This window comes from Hyla sarda, chromosome 6 (genome assembly GCF_029499605.1).
Source record: "Hyla sarda isolate aHylSar1 chromosome 6, aHylSar1.hap1, whole genome shotgun sequence".
In the NCBI taxonomy this organism is placed as follows: Eukaryota; Metazoa; Chordata; class Amphibia; order Anura; family Hylidae; genus Hyla; species Hyla sarda.
This window is the reverse complement of record NC_079194.1, coordinates 9,229,793-9,253,318: the sequence shown is the minus strand read 5'-3', so window position 1 is coordinate 9,253,318 and position 23,526 is coordinate 9,229,793. Positions and strand designations below refer to the sequence as shown.

General features: G+C 41.2%; 1 protein-coding gene across 3 annotated transcripts in view; it reads right to left on the bottom strand.

Moving 5' to 3' along the window:
• HFM1 (helicase for meiosis 1) overlaps positions 1 to 23,526 on the bottom strand; it is a 161,355-nt gene that overhangs the window by 5,689 nt on the left and 132,140 nt on the right. For 2 of the 3 annotated variants that reach the window (XM_056523169.1, XM_056523168.1), the window contains exons 33-38: positions 20,279 to 20,361; positions 18,492 to 18,580; positions 14,637 to 14,849; positions 2,535 to 2,631; positions 1,698 to 1,797; positions 1,479 to 1,594 (exon numbers count right to left, since the gene is read on the bottom strand). In XM_056523169.1, the coding sequence (XP_056379144.1) occupies positions 1,479 to 1,594; positions 1,698 to 1,797; positions 2,535 to 2,631; positions 14,637 to 14,849; positions 18,492 to 18,580; positions 20,279 to 20,361 (698 nt within the window). Of the gene's footprint in view, positions 1 to 1,478; positions 1,595 to 1,697; positions 1,798 to 2,534; positions 2,632 to 14,124; positions 14,250 to 14,636; positions 14,850 to 18,491; positions 18,581 to 20,278; positions 20,362 to 23,526 lie in introns of those variants that run through there. The other variant, XR_008844730.1, reaches the window with a different exon arrangement.

Sequence of the window (23,526 nt, the reverse complement as noted above, 5' to 3'; positions counted from 1 at the left end):
AACATAAGATACAATGTAATGTAACATAAGATGCAATGTAATGTAACATAAGATGTGATGTAATGTAACATAAGATGCAATGTAATGTAACATAAGATGCACTGTAATGTAACATAAGATGTGATGTAATGTAACATAAGATGTGATGTAATGTAACATAAGATGCGATGTAATGTAACATAATATACGATGTAATGTAACATAAGATGCAATGTAATGTAACATAAGATACGATGTAATGTAACATAAGATGTGATGTAATGTAACATAAGATGCAATGTAATGTAACATAAGATGTGATGTAATGTAACATAAGATGCGATGTAATGTAACATAAGATGCAATGTAATGTAACATAAGATGTGATGTAATGTAACATAAGATGTGATGTAATGTAACATAAGATGCGATGTAATGTAACATAATATACGATGTAATGTAATATAAGATGCAATGTAATGTAACATAAGATACGATGTAATGTAACATAAGATGTGATGTAATGTAACATAAGATGCAATGTAATGTAACATAAGATGCGATGTAATGTAACAAGATGTGATGTAATGTAACATAAGATGCGATGTAATGTAACATAAGATGCGATGTAATGTAACATAAGATGCGATGTAATGTAACATAAGATGCGATGTAATGTAACATAAGATGTGATGTAATGTAACATAAGATGCGATGTAATGTAACATAAGATGCGATGTAATGTAACATAAGATGTGATGTAATGTAACATAAGATGCGATGTAATGTAACATAAGATGCGATGTAATGTAACATAAGATGTGATGTAATGTAACATAAGATGCGATGTAATGTAACATTAGATGCACTGTAAAGTAACATACTATGCACAGTAATATAACATAATATGCACTGTAATGAAACATAAGATGCAATGTAGTGTAGCATAAAATGTATTGTAACATGACATAAGATGCACTGTAATGTAACATAATATGCACTGTAATATAACATAAGATGCAATGTAATGTAACATAAGATGCACTGTAATATAACGTAAGATGCGATTAAATGTAACATAAGATGCACTGTAATGTAACATAATATGCACTGTAATGTAATATAAGATGCGATGTAATGTAACATAATATGCACTGTAATGTAACATAAGATGCGATGTAATGTAACATAAGATGCACTGTAATGTAATATAATATGCACTGTAATGTAACATAAGATGCACTGTAATGTAACATAAGAAGCACTGTAATGTAACATAGAATGCAGTGTAATGTAACATAAAATGCACTGTAATGTAACATAAAATGCACTGTAATGTAACATAGAATGCAGTGTAATGTAACATAGAATGCAGTGTAATGTAACATAAAATGCACTGTAATGTAACATAAAATGCACTGTAATGTAACATAGAATGCAGTGTAATGTAACATAAAATGCACTGTAATGTAACTTTCCTTATGTTTAGGACATTTTACCTTTCATGGCCGACGCTAACAAAAAAGTCACCCGAGTATTGTGCTTTATATGAGAGCGGTGAATTCAGTGCAGACACCTCGGGCCTCCCTGAGTATTGTTCTACAGTTGCAGCCACCTACATGATAAAATGATTGGTATAAAAATAATACAGGAAAATAGTTGAAGCAGCTGACGTGTACATTTGTACACAGTATGAATTATATAAAGTATTCACTTACCGGTTTATGTACATTTGGCCTGTATTTTGATATTTGAGAATCCGGAAAATCTACTTGTTTTTGAATATTTATATTCAGATTTGTTTTGAGGTTGGAATATCTAAAGGAAATAGTCATAAATATATTACTATAAATCACATAATAGTACAATATGTACGAAGGGTATGTTCACTTCAATGGTTCCATGGAAAATTCACGATAGTGGCAGATATGCAGATTGCTGGAGGACCCATTAATGGGGTACTCCGCCCCTAGACATTTTTTCCCCTATCCAAAGGCAGGACCCACAGGATCCCCCTGCTGCACCCGGGGTTTGTTCAGAGCATCAGGTGCCGCGCCGGAGGCTCGTGACATCACGGCCACGCCCTGCTAGTGACATCACGGCCACGCGCCCTCAATGCAAGTCTATGGGAGGGGACGTGATGGCCATCACACCCCCTCCCATAGACTTGCATTGAGGGGGCATGGCTGTGACGTCACGAGCGGGGCGCGGCCGTGATGTCACAGGCCTCCGCCCCGCAACCCCAGTCATCTGGCACGGAGCGAAGTTCACTCCGTGCACCGGATGTCTGGGGTCCCCAGTGGCGGGGCCCCTCGCAATCAGACATCTTATCCCCTATCCTTTGCATAGGGGATAAGATGTCTAGAGGCGGAGTACCCCTTTTAAAGTGAATGGTAGCACAGCCATTTAGCACCAAGACAAGCACAGATCCTTCCTAATCATGTGCGTTACTATCTGGCAGGTACATACTAACATCACCTTATGGTGGAGAACCCCTCATTAGTGCAATAGTAGTAATGCAAGTTGTAACAAAATGCAAATGACCAAATACTCACTCAAGCTGCTGATGTATATAATTCACAACAGTGTCCTGTTTTCCTTCCAAAGCTGTTACTTTTGATTGGTTCTTGTTATATGTAGTAATATTCAAACCTTTGTATAAGTGAAATAAATACAGGCATGTGAGTTACATGATCTGCTGTACCTCTGGTTTTATTTGTTAGGCAGTAAGGGTACATTCATATAACGAAATCTCTGGTTCGAGATATACCAGGTGTAAACTCTATTTGCAATGGGCACCACCGACCATAGTTGCTCGGACCGTGCGGATATGCGCCCTCATTTATGGCAATGCAATCCTGCAGACTGCACATTGCTGTAAAATACTATTACATACAATCGGAGGCTGCTGCACCAGAATTTCCAAGTACAATTTCTCCATTCGGAAATTCTGTAGCATGAATATAACCTTAGTCTTAAAAAACATTTATCTTTTTTGTCTTCATTCTGCAATTCTCCTGCACACTGCAGAAGGTTTTCAACCTGGATCTTCATTTGTTTATTTCACCCCTAAGGCTGGGTTCCCATTACGTTTTCCCCCCTACGGCAGCACATACGGCAGGGGAGAGCTAAAAACTTGCGCTCCCATATGCCTTTCTATGCGCTCCCGTATGTAATTCATTTCAATGAGCCGACTGCAGTGAAACGTTCGGTCCGGTCAGCTCGTTTTTGCCCCGTATGCACTTTTACAACCGGACCTAAAATCGTGGTCCACCACGGTTTTAGGTGCCTTAGACTATGTTGAGATTGAGTCTCAAAAAACAGCCAATTTGACAGGCAAAAAAACCATATAAAAATGTCAGCTGTTTTTTTTGCCTGTTATTTGAATTTTGGCATATTTTGCCCCCTTTCTAACCCTTTTAGTCCTTTTTCGGACTATTTTTGCTATGTTGAAATAATGCTCAGTTGGTTGCACACCTCCAGGTCCCAATGTCTTGTCTTGAGAACACAGGCTTTTCTTTCCCCACAACTCTCTACTTTAGATGTCACAAAACACCTACGGACTCTAGCGGTGGATGCAACCTTAAAGGGGTATTCCAGGTTTGTATTTTATTTGACTGTGTTACAGAGGATGTAAAGTTAGTGCAGTTCATAATATAGTGTCTGTACCTGTGTTTGATGATGGTCTCACAATTTTTATGTGTTCTTTGTCTCGGATATTCATTTTTAGCAGCTTACAAAATGAGTGTTGTCTGTTTTTCCAGGTTGCAGTGTGGCCCAAGACATTACATCAGGTATTAAAAGGGAGCCTGTCTGTGCCTCAGTAAGATGAAGTGACTGCTGGGTGGAAGATCATTCTCTGCAGGGCTGCAGGGAATTGTAGTTTCAAGCACAGCATGCATGGAAGGGAGCCTAGCTATGCTGCAATGGGGGGGGGGGGGGGGGTGGGAGGTGGTTTAAGTGTGGGAGGGAGAAAACTCACCTTGGAGTGTGAGGTGAAGGAGTACTAGACCATTTGCTCGTGGTTTTATTATTTGTTTCGGCGGTTACTTTAAGCATATTTTACTATTTGGGGGGGATTGGTAAGTCTATTTTGTGCTCATCTAGCCCTCTGTGTATGTATATGTGCTGCTGCATTCTTCTGTTGCTGTATATTTAGCCTAGTAGCGTGCACCTGTAGGCCAGGTCCATATAATAGTTTGGTATCAACTAGAGTGCTGGCTGACTTATTCTTTGTCTCTCTCTCTCTCTCTCTCTCTCTCTCTCTCTCTATATATATATATATATATATTTTTTTTTTTTTCACAGTATAACTGGCTAAGTAGTGATGCTATTTTCTCTTTGTTTAATATATATATATATATATATATATATATATATATTTTGTGACGATCCGTCTTGGGGATTAGCTCTGGGATCGTCCTGGACCACGCCACAGGATGCGTTTCTTCTCAATAAACCAGCAAACAAACGCTTATAATGCAAATCTGGCACCTTGCCAGTTTTATTAGACAGGTTGCAGGGAAAGAAATAAACAAAAAGCAGGAACAAAACAAAATCCTAGACCGTCTGGTCACTGACTAAACAGATCTGCTTGTCCTGACTAACAACCGCTGAGCTTCCCTCAGTCGGTTAAACATATGTCCCCTGCAACCTTCTACTCACAATTCATGTCACTCTCTTTGAGCCACTCATAGCTCGGGCTGTGTACTCCTAAGCAGGCTCTGTCTCTTCCCTACAGCCCACATGCTGTCACCTAGGAAGAGCCCACATTAGACTGAGTCTCCATCTCATATACACCTCCCTTCCCTCCTGCCTCATTACTTAAGAAGCAGGTGAGAGCTTCTGCAGGGTGAGCCAAGGAAATACACCCTTTCCTTGCCACACTGCCACATATCCCCCCCCCCTTTGCTCAGACCACCGAGAAGGAGCACATGTATTTGAAAGGCAGAAACCATCTGCCTTTCCTTTCTCTTGGACAACTTTTGTCCCACAGTCTCTGAAGTCCTTGACTTTTTTCTTCCGGACTTTTACCAGCCACCAATTGCAAGTCTCTCGGTCACACCTCTCCAGTACCAGGTTCTTCACCCTGGTGTGGGCAGGGTTCTTGAAATTAAGGAGTGAGAGGACCGATGCTTCTAACCTTTGTCTTCTTCTGACTTGCCGGACCTCTGCTTCAGAGAATCTTTCGGCATCAGTGGCTTCACCAACCACTGTCTTGTTCTCTGTACCATCAGAGGACCTCTGACACGGGTCCATCTCAGTTTCAACTTTAGAGGACTTCCCACCTGGTTTCACATCAGTCTTGACTTCAGTGAATTTCTCACATGGTTTCACCTCATCCCTTCCAGCTTTCTCTTCAGGGGCACCAGCTTCCTCAGGTTTGGCTTCAGAGTCTTTGGCTCCTTCAGATTCTTGTGTAGAATCAGCTTCTACTACTGCAGCTTCTTCAGGCTTACTCTTTTCTTCACCTGTAGCTTCAGTTGTGCAATTCTCTTTACTCACAGCTTTTGAGGTTGACTCTAGTTTTGCTTCTGCTTCAGAGGATTTCTCTGCCTCAGCATTACCTTCAGAATTTTTGGTCTGCTCAGGTTCAGAGGATTCCCCACCTCTCTTCTCCTTAGTCTCCACTTCAGAGGATTTCCCACCAGGTTTCAGCTCAGTCCTAGCTTCAGGGGACTTCTTACAGGACTTCACCTCAATCTTAACTTTAGAGGACTTTTTGGCATTCAGAGAAAGCATAACTGTATCCTGTAACTTCAGCCCCAGAAGCCTTTCTTGAGCCAATTCCACCATATCTTGGTCTCTGCTCTTTTTTAGGACTTCCTGGTACTCTTCCTTTTTCTCACATTTTCGCAGCTTACACTGGAGCTTAGCGGACTTCATCCTCTCACTGTCAAGTAACTCTGTCAAGTCCCTGACAGTATCTTCCGAAGACAGCAATTGTTTCCTCAATTGTTCATTGTCCGCCAGCACAGCCTCCTGCTCGTAGAGTTGCGCTCCCAGCAAAACAAAGGCAGCTACGTGGGACCTTCTGCGCGTTTCGTTCTGCGCTTCCAGGCTCTCTTTTAAGATCTTCATGTCATCTTCCAGCTTTCTATATTTCAGCTGCACATTCTTGAGCTTTGTGGAGATCATCTTCTCACTGTCCAGCAACTGTTTCTTGGACTTCACTAACTCATTGATAGATTTTCCACTCTCACCAATCTGTTCAGATAAATCTGAGATCTCCTGTTGCAAGTTCTTGTTTTCATGTTGCAGAGTCTCAGCTTGTTCCAGGGCCTCCTCATACTGCTCACGGAGCAATTCATTGTCATGACGAGCAGATTGAAGAGCATGTGCAAGGGCACTCTTCACCTTGACTTCCTCCTCAAGTTGTCTCTTAGCTTTAGAGACACTCTCCAGATTGCTGGCAAGATCATCAACTTCCATCTTCATTTCATTCTTCTCTTTTTCTATTTTTTCCATGGCTAGTCTTGTGATCACTCTGCAGAGCCTGATATGCACCATGTAGAAGAATCACTTCTTCTTCCTGGAATGACATCCGCTTGGCCAGACTCTGCACTTCACTCTCCTTGCTGGTCACAAGACCCTGGGAGCGGGACAGTTCATCCTGCAGATCCATGAACTCACTTCTATGGTGCTCCATTATTTTTTCCAGCTGAAGTCTCGCTTCTTGCTCTTTCTTAAAGTCTGCAAGTGATTTGTCCTTCTCCTCTGTCAAACGATGTACCTCTTTTTCTTTCTCCATCAACTTCACAGAAACCATCTGCAGGGTTTCTTCCAGATTCTGGATCTGCTCCAGTTTTTTCCCCAAGGCCAGCTCGTCTTTTTCGAGACCTTTTACTGACAGCGGTCTCCTCACTTTCGCTGTTAGACCTTGAGACATCCTCTGGTCCTCTGTCAGACACTCGCCCCAGCCCTTCTCCATCTCTAGATGAAGTCTCCCCCTTTTTCGGGGTTGCGGCCACTTGTACCTTGTTATTATCATCAACAGGTGCCACCGACACCTGGCACTCTTCGTCTCCCACCATGTTGGCAACTCTGGAGACTCTTGCTAAACACTCCTGTCGGACCGGCAATCCCTTGGTGGTAAGTTTGTTGCCCCTAGCAACAACTTCAATGGCTCTTGGCACCAGCGAGTCAGGGAGATTCCTGATCAGTTCCTCTGAACTGTGTCTCGGCTTCTTGGCAGACTTTTCTTTCGTCTTGTCACAGTCTCCTTCACTTAGGACTCTGTCTGTGACCGTAAGCGCAGCCCCCAGCTCCACTGGTACTCTCTTCCAGAGTTTTGGTTTTTCCGCAGCCATCTCCGTAGCTTCTATTCCAGTCACCACTTTAACTTGACTCGTGGACTGTTTTTCAACTCCCCTAGTGGTCTGGCACACTTCCACCTGACATATACCTAGGGTCGGCTGACACTCCCCGTCCTCAGCCTCTGCGGAGTTACTGTCCCCTGCTATGTGGTGAAAACCAAGTGTTGTGAGCCTATCAGGTGTTCCTGCTCTAGTCACCTGACTATCTTCCCACAACTGCTGAAAAAACGGAAAATCCTTCCCCAGTACTACTTCATACTCTAAGGTAGGCTCTATTGCAACCTTGTGACTTATGGTACCATAGGGAGTAAAAATACACACATTAACTGTTATATAACCCCAAATACCGGCCTGTATAGACACTATAACAGGGTCTGGCTTTCTGCAGCTGGTCTTTACCAGACTTATTACACATTTTGGATCTAACAAAACCGTCATCTTTTTACCTTCTATTTCCAGCTCACACAGGTTTTCTTTTGTCCTGCGAGAGGTGGCAACAGTATTTTTTACATCAGAACACATTAACATAAGTTTTTCAAGAAAAACATTATCAGCCTGCATGGGTTCACAATATACAGCACCATTCACACAGTCCAGTAGAGACCCCCCAGTCCTCACTACTTCCGGAACCTTTGTGTGCGAACTCTCAGGTGCAATCTCAGCATCCCACAGCTGCCAGAAATACGGAAAGTCTCTGCCCAGTACAATTTCCACTGTAAGTTCCGCACATACCTCCATCATATGGCTTACTGTCCCAAAACATGTATCAAAGGTAATTTGAACAGTCTTACCGGGCTCCGGGCGGGACTTCACAAATGGAATTATTTCTGGCATAATCCGAGATACAGTCTGGCAACAATCCAAGTCCACCCACAGTGGGATTCCGCCCACCCGCAACTCACGGGACCTCGGCTTCGTCTTGGTGACCACAGCTTGTGGCCCACGTCGGTTGCTCCCAGCAACGGCCTTTCGAGGTTGTCCCATTTTCTTGAAAAAAATTCTCGATCTGTTGCCCCTAGCAACGCTCCTCCACAGACACCAAACTGTGCTTGAACTCCTCTGCTGGGCTCCTCCGACTTGCAATCTTGCAGGGGGTTGCTCCTAGCAACAGCTCCTCTCCAACTCGCTTGTTGGTTGCCCTTGGCAACGGGTTGCCCTTAGCAACGGCGTGCCCGCATCCTCCACCAAAATGTGACGATCCGTCTTGGGGATTAGCTCTGGGATCGTCCTGGACCACGCCACAGGATGCGTTTCTTCTCAATAAACCAGCAAACAAACGCTTATAATGCAAATCTGGCACCTTGCCAGTTTTATTAGACAGGTTGCAGGGAAAGAAATAAACAAAAAGCAGGAACAAAACAAAATCCTAGACCGTCTGGTCACTGACTAAACAGATCTGCTTGTCCTGACTAACAACCGCTGAGCTTCCCTCAGTCGGTTAAACATATGTCCCCTGCAACCTTCTACTCACAATTCATGTCACTCTCTTTGAGCCACTCATAGCTCGGGCTGTGTACTCCTCAGCAGGCTCCGTCTCTTCCCTACAGCCCACATGCTGTCTCCTAGGAAGAGCCCACATTTGACTGAGTCTCCATCTCATATACACCTCCCTTCCCTCCTGCCTCATTACTTAAGAAGCAGGTGAGAGCTTCTGCAGGGTGAGCCAAGGAAATACACCCTTTCCTTGCCACACTGCGACAATATATATATATATATATATATATATATATATATATATATGCTAATCAAAAGGAATTTACTGTACCAATCTATTCTTGTGTGCATTAGTTTCCTAGCATTAATATATATTAGTTATTTATATTATAGCCATTGGACATATCAAATTCCAGCCTTCTATTCTTTTTTGCACCCACACATCACTTGTACTATTGCCCTTTATATATAGATCGTTAACATAGTGTAAAATAATTTTTTTGTGCATATATTAATAAAGTGTACAGCTGGGATTTATATGTATGAATTGTTAACACCTATATTCATTTTTTGCACTGTCCAGGGCATCCATACCTAGTTGCACTGTTGCACTTTACATTGATTTTTCACCAATGCTGTGGGGTATATTCATGAATTGTTAATCATTCTATTACTGCATTTTCCAGGGCAGATCAATAGTTTATGTATACCCACCCTCAAAACAGTGGTATTAAACTTTGCATAGATCAATAGTACACGTAAATATATGAAACTTTCTAATATATCTTTATAGACAGAAGTGCTTATTTCTCCTGTTATCAAACTATTTTTCCTTTCACTTGCCTCCTCCTTCCCTGAAAATCAACTAAGCTTTGTCCTGTGTCTCCAAGACAAGTTAGGCTGGGTTCAAACCACGTTTTAGCCATCCGGCTGCCAGATCAGCGCCAAATCTCATTAATGTTACCTGCAGATTGTACTGTATTGTGTATATCATCTGCTCAGCTCCTCTTGCTCTATAACATGATACCTGCAGATTGTACTGTATTGTATATATCATCTGCTCAGCTCCTCCTTTTCTATAACATGTTACCTGCAGATTATACTGTATTGTATATATCATCTGCTCAGCTCCTCCTGCTCCATAACATGTTACCTGCAGATTGTACTGTATTGTATATATCATCTGCCCAGGTCCTCCTGCTCTATAACATGTTACCTGCAGATTGTACTGTATTGTATATATCATCTGCTCAGCTCCTCCTGCTCTATAACATGTTACCTGCAGATTGTACTGTATTGTATATATCATCTGCTCAGCTCCTCCTGCTCTATAACATGTTACCTGCAGATTGTATTGTATTGTATATATCATCTGCTCAGCTCCTCCTCCTCTATAACATGATACCTGCAGATTGTACTGCATTGTATATATCATCTGCTCAGCTCCTCCTGCTCTATAACTTGTTACCTGTAGATTGTACTGTATTGTATATATCATCTGCTCAGCTCCTCCTGCTCTATAACATGTTACCTGCAGATTGTACTGTATTGTATATATATCTGCTCAGCTTCTCCTGCTCTATAACATGTTACCTGCAGATTGTACTGTATTGTATATATCATCTGCTCAGCTCCTCCTGCTCTATAACATGTTACCTGCAGATTGTACTGTATTGTATATATCATCTGCTCAGCTCCTCCTGCTCTATAACATGATACCTGCAGATTGTACTGTATTGTATATATCATCTGCTCAGCTCCTCCTGCTCTATAACATGTTACCTGCAGATTGTACTGAAATGTATATATCATCTGCTCAGCTCCTCCTGCTCTATAACATGATACCTGCAGATTGTACTGTATTGTATATATCATCTGCTCAGCTCCTCCTGCTCTATAACATGTTACCTGCAGATTGTACTGTATTGTATATATCATCTGCTCAGCTCCTCCTGCTCTATAACATGATACCTGCAGATTGTACTGTATTGTATATATCATCTGCTCATCTCCTCCTGCTCTTATTATGTAAACAAAGTTATACTTTGTGTAGATCTTATACAGGAGATAATACTATGTAGTGACTTCTATGCACATGTTTTTTAGATTTTTGTACCATGTTTATACATCTATATTTTAATATACTCCAAAAAAACGTCCTGTGGGACAATAAAGCAACACAGGGAAAGTAGAGACTAGTAATATACTAGAAATTGAACACCAAAAATGTATTACTAGAAACAATGAAAGTAATAGAAAATATGACACTAATCTTTATTGAAACAAATACAGACATAAAGAATACATAAAAATGATGCATACAAAATGACACAGTTAGATACACTATGGATAGCAAATGCCAAGGTAAGCTGTAACTACAGATAGCTACTAGCTAGCAGTCCGGATAAGAAGATGTAACGTAAACGGTGAATACATAATAATTAGCAAATAAAGATGAGGTAGTAAAAGATAAAGCCAGACTGTAACAAATTTTATAATAAGCCTTACCATGAGATATGCTCAACCCCTACATATGTTTCGCTCCTTAGAGCTTCCTCAGGGGGCGTCTGAGGAAGCTCGTAGGAGCGAAACATATGTAGGGGTTGAGCATATCTCATGGTAAGGCTTATTATATCATTAGGTACTGGTGTTTACAGTCTGGTTTGATCTATTTCTACCTCATATTTATTTGCTAATTATTGTGTATTCACCGTTTACGTTATATCTTCTTATCCGGACTGTTAGCTATCTGTAGTAACAGCTTACCTTGGCATTTGCTATCCATGGTGTTATCTAACTGTGCCATTTTTTATGCATAATTTTGATGTATTTTTTATATGTCTGTATTTGTTTCAATAAAGATTAGTGTCATATTTTCTATTACTTTCATTGTTTCTAGTAATTAATTTTTGGGAGTTCAATCTATATTTTAATACAATATCTATATAGAGCAGGAGTTGTTGATGGAGTATTTTTCAGGTGTTTCCTATCACTAATCCCCATCTTGTACATATATGATGCCATAACTGTGTATCAGTTGTATGAGTAAGGCCATTTTGGGTGTCCAAAATGCATCACTGCTCCAGTGATGTCCTTTTGTTCTGTGTGGTTTTATTGTAAATTAAGTTTACACCGTTATGAAAAATCACTGCGCTGGACAATCAGTTTCTTCTAAATTCACTACACTAGATGACATATTCCTATGAAAGCAATAATATTAACAATTATATGTTTCAATGAAATAACTATGGTCCTGAATGATATCCGGGTTGCCTTCCTAGTTTAGAATTAATTAGTCTGTTTGCAAAAAAATAAAATAAACATAAACAAGATGTTTAATCAGGAATCAAATGTATAGAATGAAACATCAAATGTATAATTGGAAAGTGTTTTATGCTGTGCCGGATACACACAGATGTCACTTTATACCTTATAATTAGGCTTCAATGACATAATTCTATCCTGTATCTTACCAGCCCCATCAAAGTGACTCTTACAAAGAAACAATGTTAATGATAACGTGGCCTTTCATGAAACGGGAAGAGCCTGAGATATGTGACAGCCTTTATATGCAAGAAACAGGATTGTATTTTCTAGACTGTAATCATTTCCATTTATATTTCAAAAGGAACCTTTCTCTGCCTGCAGAACAGCTTGAAGTGTGGCCCTTTTAATGTATTAATGCATCATTTAAAGCATTCCTTGCTTAACAGTGTGCATTGTCACTGCCTGTAATTTGGGTTACACTTTTATTTTTGTGCTGCAAACTCGGCCCTTCACCCATCACTGAGCGATTGTAATGACTGCCGCGCCCAATGCTGTTTACTAATTTGGTGGGAAATTCTACTCCATCAGTTTTGTGAACGATAATATTTCATTGACATAAAGAATTAAAGTCCGGCCCGGCTGCTTGTCTATAATAGCTTTTGACTTTTTTTCAATCGTGTAAAATCAGGACAGGTGAACAGTCAGAACTTTTGGATGGGAAAACGTTTTGGATGGGAAAACTACCTTTATTCATACTGGTACGACTGTAACACTAACTGTGGTTTCCCATCCGAAACGCAACACTTCTTGTCTGTTCACCTGTCCTAATGTGATTGTATGTGAATGAATAAAGGCATCTTTCCAGGTCAGTCTATGCTGCAGCAAGGCTATCTGGTTGATCTGTAAGTACAAATACGAATTCCATATACAGCGGTCCCTCAACATACGATGGTAATCCGTTCCAAATGAACCATCGTTTGTTGAAACCATCTTACATAGTTACATAGTTAGTACGGTCAAAAAAAGACATATGTCCATCAAGTTCAACCAGGGAATTGAAGGGTAGGGGTGTTGAGGGATCTGTGCAATGTAAAGTATAGGACAGTGGTCTCCAACCTACGGACCTCCAAATGTTGCAAAATTACAACACCCAGCATGCCCGGACAGCCAACGGCTGTCCGGGCATGCTGGAAGTTGTAGTTTTGCAACATCTGGAGGTCCGCAGGTTGAAGACCACTGGTATTGGAGGTTATACTAGCATGTCCCCGCCGCTCCGGACCGTCACCGCTGCCCTGGATGTCGCCCTCCATCACTGTCGCCGCGTCCCCGTGTTGTCCCCGATGCCTCTGCTTCCCCGGCATCCTCGCTCTCCGTCGCCGCCATCACGTTGTTACGCACGCCGCTCCTATTGGATGACAGGACAGCGTGCGCAGCGACGTGATGACGACGATGGAGAGCACCGACGATGCAGGGGATCCCGAAGAGGACGCGCCGGAGCCCCAAGGACAGGTAAGTGATCGTCAGCGGACCACACAGGGCACCGTAAACGGCTATCTGGCAGCAGCTGAAGCAGTCTGCGCTGCCGGATAGCCATTTATGTGATGGCCCCGACATACAAAAGCATCGTATGTTGATGCTGCCTTCAACATGCGATGACCTTTGAGAGTGATCATATGCTGAAATGATCGTATGTCGGGGCCATCATAGGTCGGGGGGGGGGGGGGGTGGTCACTGTATAACGCCTTGGAAAAATTCGGTAGCTCAAAACTTGAAGTCTAAACTTTCATACGTTGTAGAGATGTATCAAAAGGTTTTATTGGTCAGGGTCTAAGTGTTTAGACCCTGACTGATCAGTAGAATGAGCTGAGATAAATGCACGCTTAGTGCGGGAAACACTGTGATACAATCGTGTTAATGCCATTTGTCTGTCCACATACACATCACATATAGAATCTATGTATTGTTTCCAGGTTTTGTGCACATAAGCATAAAGGGGCGCTGTCAGATTCAAAAACTTTTTATTTGTTGTACATCATTTACCTTTCTAATATACTTCATAAAAAATGTTCTCTCTTATTTATAGAAACCATGGTTTATAAAAACAAAAGACCACTAGGGGTCCCCATACCACCCAGAATATAATCCTGTCCGGCTGCAGCATCATCTTTGTCCCAGCTGAAGCACAGGCAGGAACAAAGTCCAGATGGTGAGGGCGGGCTAACACTCCTCTGTGCTCACTTCTGTCCTATCAGACTGCAGAATGAAAACAGAGAGGAAGGGGTTACAGATCAGCTTGCAGTAATTGGATGAAGAGACCCAGCACAGCACAAAAGACTCAGGGAGGAAGATGAGTCATGCAGAGTGAGGACACGCCCCCTCCAGAGCACCGAATGACAAAGCAAGTGAGCAACATGTTAGTCATATGAAAATTATATGTACATGATCAGGATTAGGTACTACTGAGTAACAATTAACATTTGTTTTGTTTTTTTGTGGGATAGGACAAGTACTCTTCAATAATCTTAATTTCTCATAAGGGAAACCAAGACATTTGTTTATAAAGGACCTGTCATTATCATTATCGTCACAATCATCTCATAAATTACAAGAAATTTTGCAGACAAGAGGAATATATTTTACCAGGAATACTTTTCTCCATGGTGATGCTACTGGCATCCACCAAATTTTCATCGTCAAAATCATCCCAGACGTCATCGTCTAAATCGATTATGGTATCTCCAGGTTTCTGTGACCACGAGCTATATTTGTCTGCATCAGTCATATTATTGTGGTATTGGCTCGTACTTGCACTTTGCTGCTTTACATATTCTCTGTTTCCAAAATATGAACATCCTTAAAATGTAAAATAGAAAGCATTGAAGATGCTGAACATAAACAGACAAAGACATATTTTGTATTTGTTGTGACAACCTTTAAAGGAAAGAAAAAAAAACATAAGTGTCTGATCAGGGGGTCCAACTGCTGGGACCCCCCGCAAGCTCCCGTACGGGGCCCCGGCTCGGCCTCAGCTGGGATCCTGTAATGACGTGTCGCACCCAGCATGTAAGCTGGTCGAAACACGCCCCCTCCACTCATCTCTATGGGAGAGATGGACACACACGCTGTGTCTCTGCCTCTCCCATAGGGATGAATGGAGAGGGCATGTTTTGACCAGCTTCCATGCTGGGTACGACGTACATTAGAGGAGCAAAGCCAGGTCCGAACTAGGCCCTGTACAGGAGATTGTTCTGGGGGGGGGGGGGGGGAATCAAGCAGTCGGACTCCCGCGTTCAGACACTGTACGTTTTTTTTTTATCTGCCGAATATCTCCTTTATTTAAAAATTTACTTTTGAAAAAAAAAAAGGAAAAAAAAAAAAAACAAACCAAAGCCAATTACAACATTGAGGTTTAACCTCTTCGCGACCCCTCAAACTTTGATCTCTGGCTTACGTTTTTTTCCTGCTTAACATCCATAACTTTTTATTTTTCCACTGAGAGAGTTTTATTAGGGCATTTATTTTGTGGGACAAGTTGTAGTTTTCATTGGCGCACTTTATTTTATCATATAATGTATTATGAAGCCAAAAAAGAATGATATGTAAGGCAAAATATTAAAAAATGGAATTGCACAATTTCGTTGGCAATAATTCACAATCCGGTAAAACTGGCATGCAAACTTTACTCTAATGATCTGTATGATTCCAATTATAACAAACTTAGATCATTTATGTTTCATTTTATGGTTAAAAAAAATTAGAAAACTTGAAAAAAAAAATGCAAATATATATATATATATATATATATATATATATATATATATATATATATATAGTAAGAAATAGTTGCAGCACAGCTCGGTTCCACCAAAAAAGTTCACTTTTGTGAAGTCCTGGCTTTTTGGTCACTTTTTATTAAATTTTTCTGGAAGGAGATGTGACCAAAAATTAACAATTTTGAAGTCTGAAATATTTTCGTGTTTACATAGTTTGGACAATTATTTGGAAAAAGGGGTGTGTTTTTTTTTTGCTACTTACTACTTACGCTCCTGTGAGGCATGTGTAATATGAAACTCATGTCCAACATTATGCACTGATAAAGCAAATCTATCAGCTCCATATCATGCTCAGAGCTGCAGACATGCCCAGATTGCTGATAAAAAAAATGATACCTGTGTCTTAGCAGATGGCTTTTTGCAAAATTATAAAATCATGTTTTCCTTCTAAGCTCGAGTCAGAAAGGCTTGGCAGAGCTGCAGCATACACACCCCTCTCACACCCTTCCCTTCCCTGCCCAACATGATGGATGTGCAAAGTTCAGTGCTGGAAGCCAAAATCTGTCAAAAGCCAAAACCTTTACAACTCATGATTTTGTAAGGCTCAGTGCTGAAAACCAAAATCTGTACATCAATTATGCAAGGAGGAGTGGCCTAGCCTTAGGGTTAACTCTTGAGCTTAGAAGAAAAACATGATTTTATAACTTTGCAAAAAAATTATTGCCTAAAGTATCATATGTTTTATTTCCTTATGAACTATGTGGGCATATCTGCTGCTCGGAGCATGATATACAGCTGACATTCTGTCTACACTAGCATCGCAGTGGAGAGGTAATTCTTAGACAGTATAAGAATGTGCTAGATTTCTAACAGTGTGCTGTAGCAGGGGTTAACCAGCTTACCCTCTGGCCTTGTATGCGCACGGACTGGCGCGGACCACGCCACACTTGAATTGTAGATGGAATGATTGTCCAGTGCAGAAGCCTTGTAGAAAGGATCGATGCTTTATTATGTAAAAACCGGTAGAGTAAAAAAGGATATCACAGGGTACCCTGTGATGTCCTGTCTTACTGCACCGGTTTTTACATAATAAAGCATTGATCCTTTCTACAAGGCTTCTGCGCTGGACAATCCACTCTAAATTTCTAACAGTGTCTCAGGCCACTTGAAAATCTTATGATCCATTAGCTGACTTAGTTTTACACCACTTTAAGCTCCTCTTGTTTGAATATATAGTGAGTAATATTGTAATGTCTGATATTTGTCTTTAATTGTACGCCCAAAATGGTAAAGTGCTGCAGAATCTGTTGGTGCTGTATAAATAAATATTATTATTGTTACACCATAAATGTGACAAGGGCCAAATTGTGATGTGGATCAGAACATCTTGTGGGGTGTTTCCGGGATGTAGTGGTTAGTACCTACCAAAAGTGTTCAAGTACAGATAACAGGTGAACAGAAAAAGGGTCAAGGGGGCCCAAGGCTCATTGATGTGTGTGTGGGTGTGGGTGTGTGTGGGGGGGGGGGGGGTGAAAGCTACTGGTCTAGTACGATCCTACAGGAGAGCTGCTCTAGAGCAAACTGCTGAAAAACTTCCCACTTGATATCATACTAAGGAGACAGATCACACAGAACCACGGTTGAAGGGCCCATACTGACTCCTGTCCATCGCCAAATGCCCTACAAAATGCAAATGACCGTCAGAGTTAGAGCATGGAGCTATAGAAGAAAGGGGCCTGGTCTGATGATCATGTTTCTCATCATGTGGACAGCCTGTTGCGTGTGCGCCACTTATGTGGGGAACAGATGACACAGAAGACAATAAGACAGTGGGGTCAGTGTGATGGGCAATGTTCTGCTGGAGACCTTGTGTCCTGGCATCATATGGATGTTACTGTGGCACATACCACCTACCTAACCATTGAAACCAAGCCCCCCACCCATAGCAGCGGGACCCTTAATGGCAGCGGTATCTTTCAGCAGGTCATCGCCAATGGCCATACCGCAGATATTGTTCAGGAATGAGAAACATGACAAAGAGATTAAGGAGGTAACTTGGCCTCCAGACTCCCCAAATGTCCTCCGATCGATTATCTGTGGGATGTGCTGGAGAATCAAGTCCCCTCCATGGAGACCGCACCTCACACCTTACAGGATCTGATACCACCGGACACAGCACAGGGATATGGGGTCCGGGCCTTAATTGGTTAAAGCTGTTTTGTTATGGCTTATTGGGTTATATCAGAAATAATATAAGTGCAATAAATAAAAAAAAAACAACTTTAAAACAGGAAGAAGGTTTAATATATTGCATAGAAAAAATATTTTCTCTCTCTTATTTTTATTATTACGGATATTCTGTTCAGACAGCATTGGTAATGCTAGGCTCATACTAACACATCTTATTTACAATTTGCTAAGCTCAGTTTTATAACCATTTTATAGATTGTGTCCTTCTGGATTACTTTTTAAGAGTTAAAATTAGTTTCTTTAAACTAGGCTGACAGATTCACTGACAAATTAATCTTATGATCTATGAAATGAGGAGAATAAATTAAGGTATAAGTAACTTCCTGTTGGATGAATAGCTAGTCACGTCAAAATAAAATCAAATGTTTATAATGAAATAAATTTTCAGTCGCCGGTTATTACTGTTCTCAGCCTCAATAGCTCACCCAATAATTCAATGCAAATGTGTGTACTCTACATCTTTTCTACCTACGTGCACCATCTTGTGGTTGCTGTGTATAATTTCTGGTTTCAGAAATGTCCTGTTTTTCCAATACTGCTTGTACAGGTGCGGTTGTTGACCTGCATAGAGGAAAATAATCAAAAGATTGTTATAAGAAAAAAAAACTAAAATAACTAATCTAAAGGATCACAATAGTTATCTATGTATTCTGTAACAATATCAAGCTTAGAAATAATAAAAAATACAGTACATCAGAGTTTGCAGTTTGAAAAGTAGATGCTTTATATTGACTGCATAACCTCCCATGGAAACTGGAAAAGGCTGGAGCACAGTTCGAACCCTTCTTACGGCTTATACTTACAGATACTTTGAAGAAAACCCCTGTTTTTTCCCCATATCAGGCAGACTCATCATCACTAGTTCTACAGCTCCATCGTTTTATTTCAGCACAGATACATCCATGTGTTTAATTACCGTAACTGGGTCATGTGACCATATATCTGACCCACAGATCAATGTTTAATGTGTCAGAGACAGTGGTCAGTTCTGGGTCAGCTAACATACTGTGAACTACAGGATGACATAATCACCGATTATGATCCCTCCTGGCAGCTCCCAGAACCCTCCCAGCTCTATCTGTAGACTGCTGCTGCTATCTCTATGGGATCAGTATATAGTAGTTATACACCTCTCTTACAGCTCTATCTGTATACTGCCGCTATCTCTATGGGATCAGTATACATATTAGTTTTACACCTCCCCTCCAGCTCTATCTGTATACTGCTGCTGATATCTCTATGAGATCAGTATATATTGCAGTTATACACCTCCAGTTTTATCTTTTTACTGCTGCTATCTCTATGGGATCAGGATATATAGTAGGTATACCCCTTTCCACCAACCTTATCTGTATATTGCTGCTATCTCTGTGGGATCAGGATATATAGCAGTAATATGCATCTTCTCCAGTTCTATCTGTATACTGCTGCTATCTCTATGGGATCAATATATATATATATGGTAGTTATACACTTCTCATTTAGCTCTATCTGTATACTGCTGCTGCTATCTCTATGGGATCAGTATATATAGTAGTTATACACTTCTACAGCTTTATTTATAAACTGCTGCTATCTCTATGGGATCAGTATATATAGTAGTTATACACTTCTCATTTAGCTCTATCGGTATACTGCTGCTGCTATCTCTACGGTATCGGGATATATAGTAGTTATACACTTCTACAGCTCTATCTGTATACTGCTGCCATCTCTATGGGATCAGGATATATAGTATTTATATACATCCCCTCCAGCTCTATCTGAATACTGCTGTTGCTGCTATATCTATGAGATCTGGATATATAGTAGTTTTACAACTCCCCTCTAGCTCTTTCTGTATACTATCTGTATCCTAGAGTGCTTATTTAAATAATACATACCAAGTTCCAGTATCACATGAAACTGTGAAACCCAAAAAGTTGCTTGCCTTATAGCAGACACATGTCATATTTTGTACTAGCAAATAGTAAGAAAAAGTTAAAAAGTGCAAAAGGATGCAGACACTGGAGTAGCAAACAGTAGTATGGAGTATTCAAGTTTTGGTCACAGTAAACAACTTATGCGAGCAATAGAAGAAACAGAAGTGAAGGATGCTGGAAGAGGGTTTGATCACTTTTATTAAGTATGGCGAAGGAAATGTAATGTAGTAGATCTGCTGTGACTCTGATAAGGTGAGAAACTACATAAGGAAAGATTAATTTTTATCGTTCTATAAATGTGCACAATATATGGTATTTAAATATAATTTACAATCACCTGGAAAACTCTGTCATGGAAGTTTGAGGTATGAAGACAAACTTCTCCAGATTCACATTCTTCAACCCACTCAGCATCTGCATCTAAGACAGATAATGATTTGGTAAACAAGTGAATAAGTCTATAGGTATAAACTTTTAAAGCAGTATGGCATATACAAAACATGAGAATTTGGAGTTCAGTGCAGCTTTAAAGAGTAGGCATAGTAGACACATTTGAAAGCATGTTTTTATTTTCCTTTGTACTTTTTATAGTGCAAAAACTTTATCCATTAGTCTGTATTAAAAATATTGCTTAGTTTCTCTTCTACAACCTCTACAGTTTGCTGGAGTGCTGCTTTTCTATCTACATACTGTATAAGTTTCACTCCATATATGCATTCCTCCCTATATACATCCTGTGTCAGCTGCCCTCTAATTATGTGCTCCTCCCTATCACCAGCCTATGGTTGCTGTCCTCCCTATATACAGCCTGTGTGAGCTGTCCTCCATGTATGCTATCCTCCCTATATACAGCCGTTGGCTGTCCGGGCATGCTGGGAGTTGTAGTTTTGCAACAGCTGGAGGCACCCTGGTTGGGAAACAATGGTTTATGTAGAGGACAGGATCTTCTTCAGGGTCCTATACAGTACACAGTGTCCCAAATGGAGCCACCTTTACTTGGTGTCCAAAAGAGCAGCTAACCCTGGCACAGGTAAGGAGTAGTACAGAACTTGTAGTTCCTGCCTGTACTGTAGGGGGCGCTACCAGACACCAGTCAGTACATGCACTTCAGTAATACAGGTGATTTACCAGTAAAATGCACATTCTGATTGGTCAGTTCCTCCAGTTGTGACACGTTTCACAGATCTAGACTGTTCATAGCATTGTATGTTGAGTCTGGTTTCAAGTTACAATGGTCCAGAAAAAAAACATTGTATGTTGAAACTATTGTATGTTGAGGCCACTGTAAGTTGAGGGATCACTGTACTGGGAGTCACAGTTATGGCTAGTGTAGAGCAAACTTACAGAAAATGTGGCCAAACCCTGAGGCTCGGCTGTTGGTTTCTTTAAAGGGGTACTCCGGTAAAAACCTTTTTTGTTTTAAATCAATTGGTGCCAGAAAGTTAAACATATTTGTAAATTACTTCTATTAAAAAATCTTAATCCTTCCAGTACTTATTAGCTGCTGAATGCTACAGAGGAAATTCCTTTCTTTTTTGAACACTGATGACATCACGAGAACAGTGCTCTCTGCTGACATCTCTGTCCATTTTAGCAACTGTGCATAGCAGATCTATGCTAAGGGCAGCATGGTGGCTCAGTGGTTAGCACTGCTGCCTTGCAGTGCTGGGGCCTTGGGTTCAAATCCCGCTAATGACAATAATAAACTAAGAGTTATTATTATTATTATTATAACGTCAGCAAAGAGCACTGTGCTCGTGATGTCATCCGAGAGAATTCCAAAAAGAAAAGAATTTCCTCTGTAGTATTCAGTAGCTAATAAGTACAGGAAGGATTAAGATTTTTTAATAGAAGTAATTTACAAACCTGTTTAACTTTCTGGCACCAGTTGATTTAAAAGAAAAAAGGTTTTCACCGGAGTACCCCTTTAAGTCTGCATAAATAAGTAAGTGCCACTTACAAAGTGCTCCAGGTGCCTGTAAAAAATGGTTCCCATCCTAGAAGACCTCAGACTGTCATCCTGGACTTTTTCAGACAGTTTGAGTACTTTGTGAACTGCACCATGTAGACTAAAACAGTCGATGGCAGAGCCATCAGGTTTGGGTTTGGCCGCATTTACTGTAAATTCGCTCAACACTAGGTAGAACCGAGGAAAAGTGACTGTAAAGGAGAAGTTAGGGCTGGACGGTATGACCAAATGTGTGTATCACAGTATTTTTTTTAACTTTTAGCGGTTCCACGGTATATAACGGTATTTCCTAGAGCCCCCCCCCCCCCCCCATATTAATTATCAGCCCACATCCCCATCGGGGAAAATACTCACACATCACCCACATGCGCTGCCCTCCTCGTCCTGTTTGTCGCGGCCGCCTGCGCTGGCACTCTATACTGTGTGTTATCCCTATGCCCAGGCTGCAAAAGGTAAACAAAATAAACTTTAACGCACCTACGTCGGCCTTACGTTGGGGACGGGAACGTCGGACAGCCGTCAGCCTATCACCGGCCGCAGCGATGTTCCGCCTCGGCCGGTGATGGGCTGAGCCTACTGTCATGTACGAAGCTCTGGCCGGCTTCTTACATGACAGTGGGCTCAGCCTATCAGCGGCCGAGGCGGAACATCGCTGCGGCTGGTGATAGGCTGACGGCTGTCTGACGTTCCCGTCCCCAGGAAACAAGTGAGGCCGGTACCGGACTAACGGGAGGTAAGTTAAAGTTTATTTTTTGCAGCCCGGGCATAGGGATACCGCACAGTATAGAGCAGTGGTCTCCAACCTGCCAACCTCCAGATGTTGCAAAACTACAACTCCCAGCATGCCCGGACAGCCAACGGCTGTCCGGGCATGCTGGGAGTTGTAGTTTTGCAACATCTGGAGGTCCGCAGGTTGAAGACCACTGGTATAGAGTGTCAGCGCTGGCGGCCGCAACAAACAGGACGAGGAGGGCAGCGCATGCGGGTGACATGTGAGTAGTACCCTGATGGGGACAGCGCTGGGCTGATAATTAATTGGGGGGGTGGGGGCAGAAGAGCACTCGCGGGTCACATATGATTAGTTCCCCGATGTGGGGACAGCGCAGCACTGGGCTGATAATACATTCATTCCCAAGGGGGAGGGGCCAAACTGGTATTGCGGTATGGGTTAAAATTGATTTCGTGCAGCACAAAAATTTCGGTATTTGGTATGAACCGGTATATCGCCCAGCCCTAGGAGAAGTCCAGTTCTGCCATCTAGTGACCACTCGGCATTGTTACAAACCCACACGACTCTAGCACAACTTTGGGTCTTGGCATCAACAGTCTCCATGCAATATTTATACTTTTATGAGTAAACTGTAGCATGTAATAATATGATCTAAAGGATTTTTTTTTTTTTTTTATATTCAAAAATAGTCCCGCATAAAAAGACTGTGTCTCGCTGGAAAATTTTAAAATCATTTGTCATTGTTGTTAAAGTATTTATTATAGAGAACATTGCTATATTTTCTGAAAATTAGGATAATGTAGCTTCAGCCTTTGTTCTAGATCTCCATTCTTTTATCATTCAGTGAAATTGAGTTCACAGACATGAATTAAAGGAAACAATTACT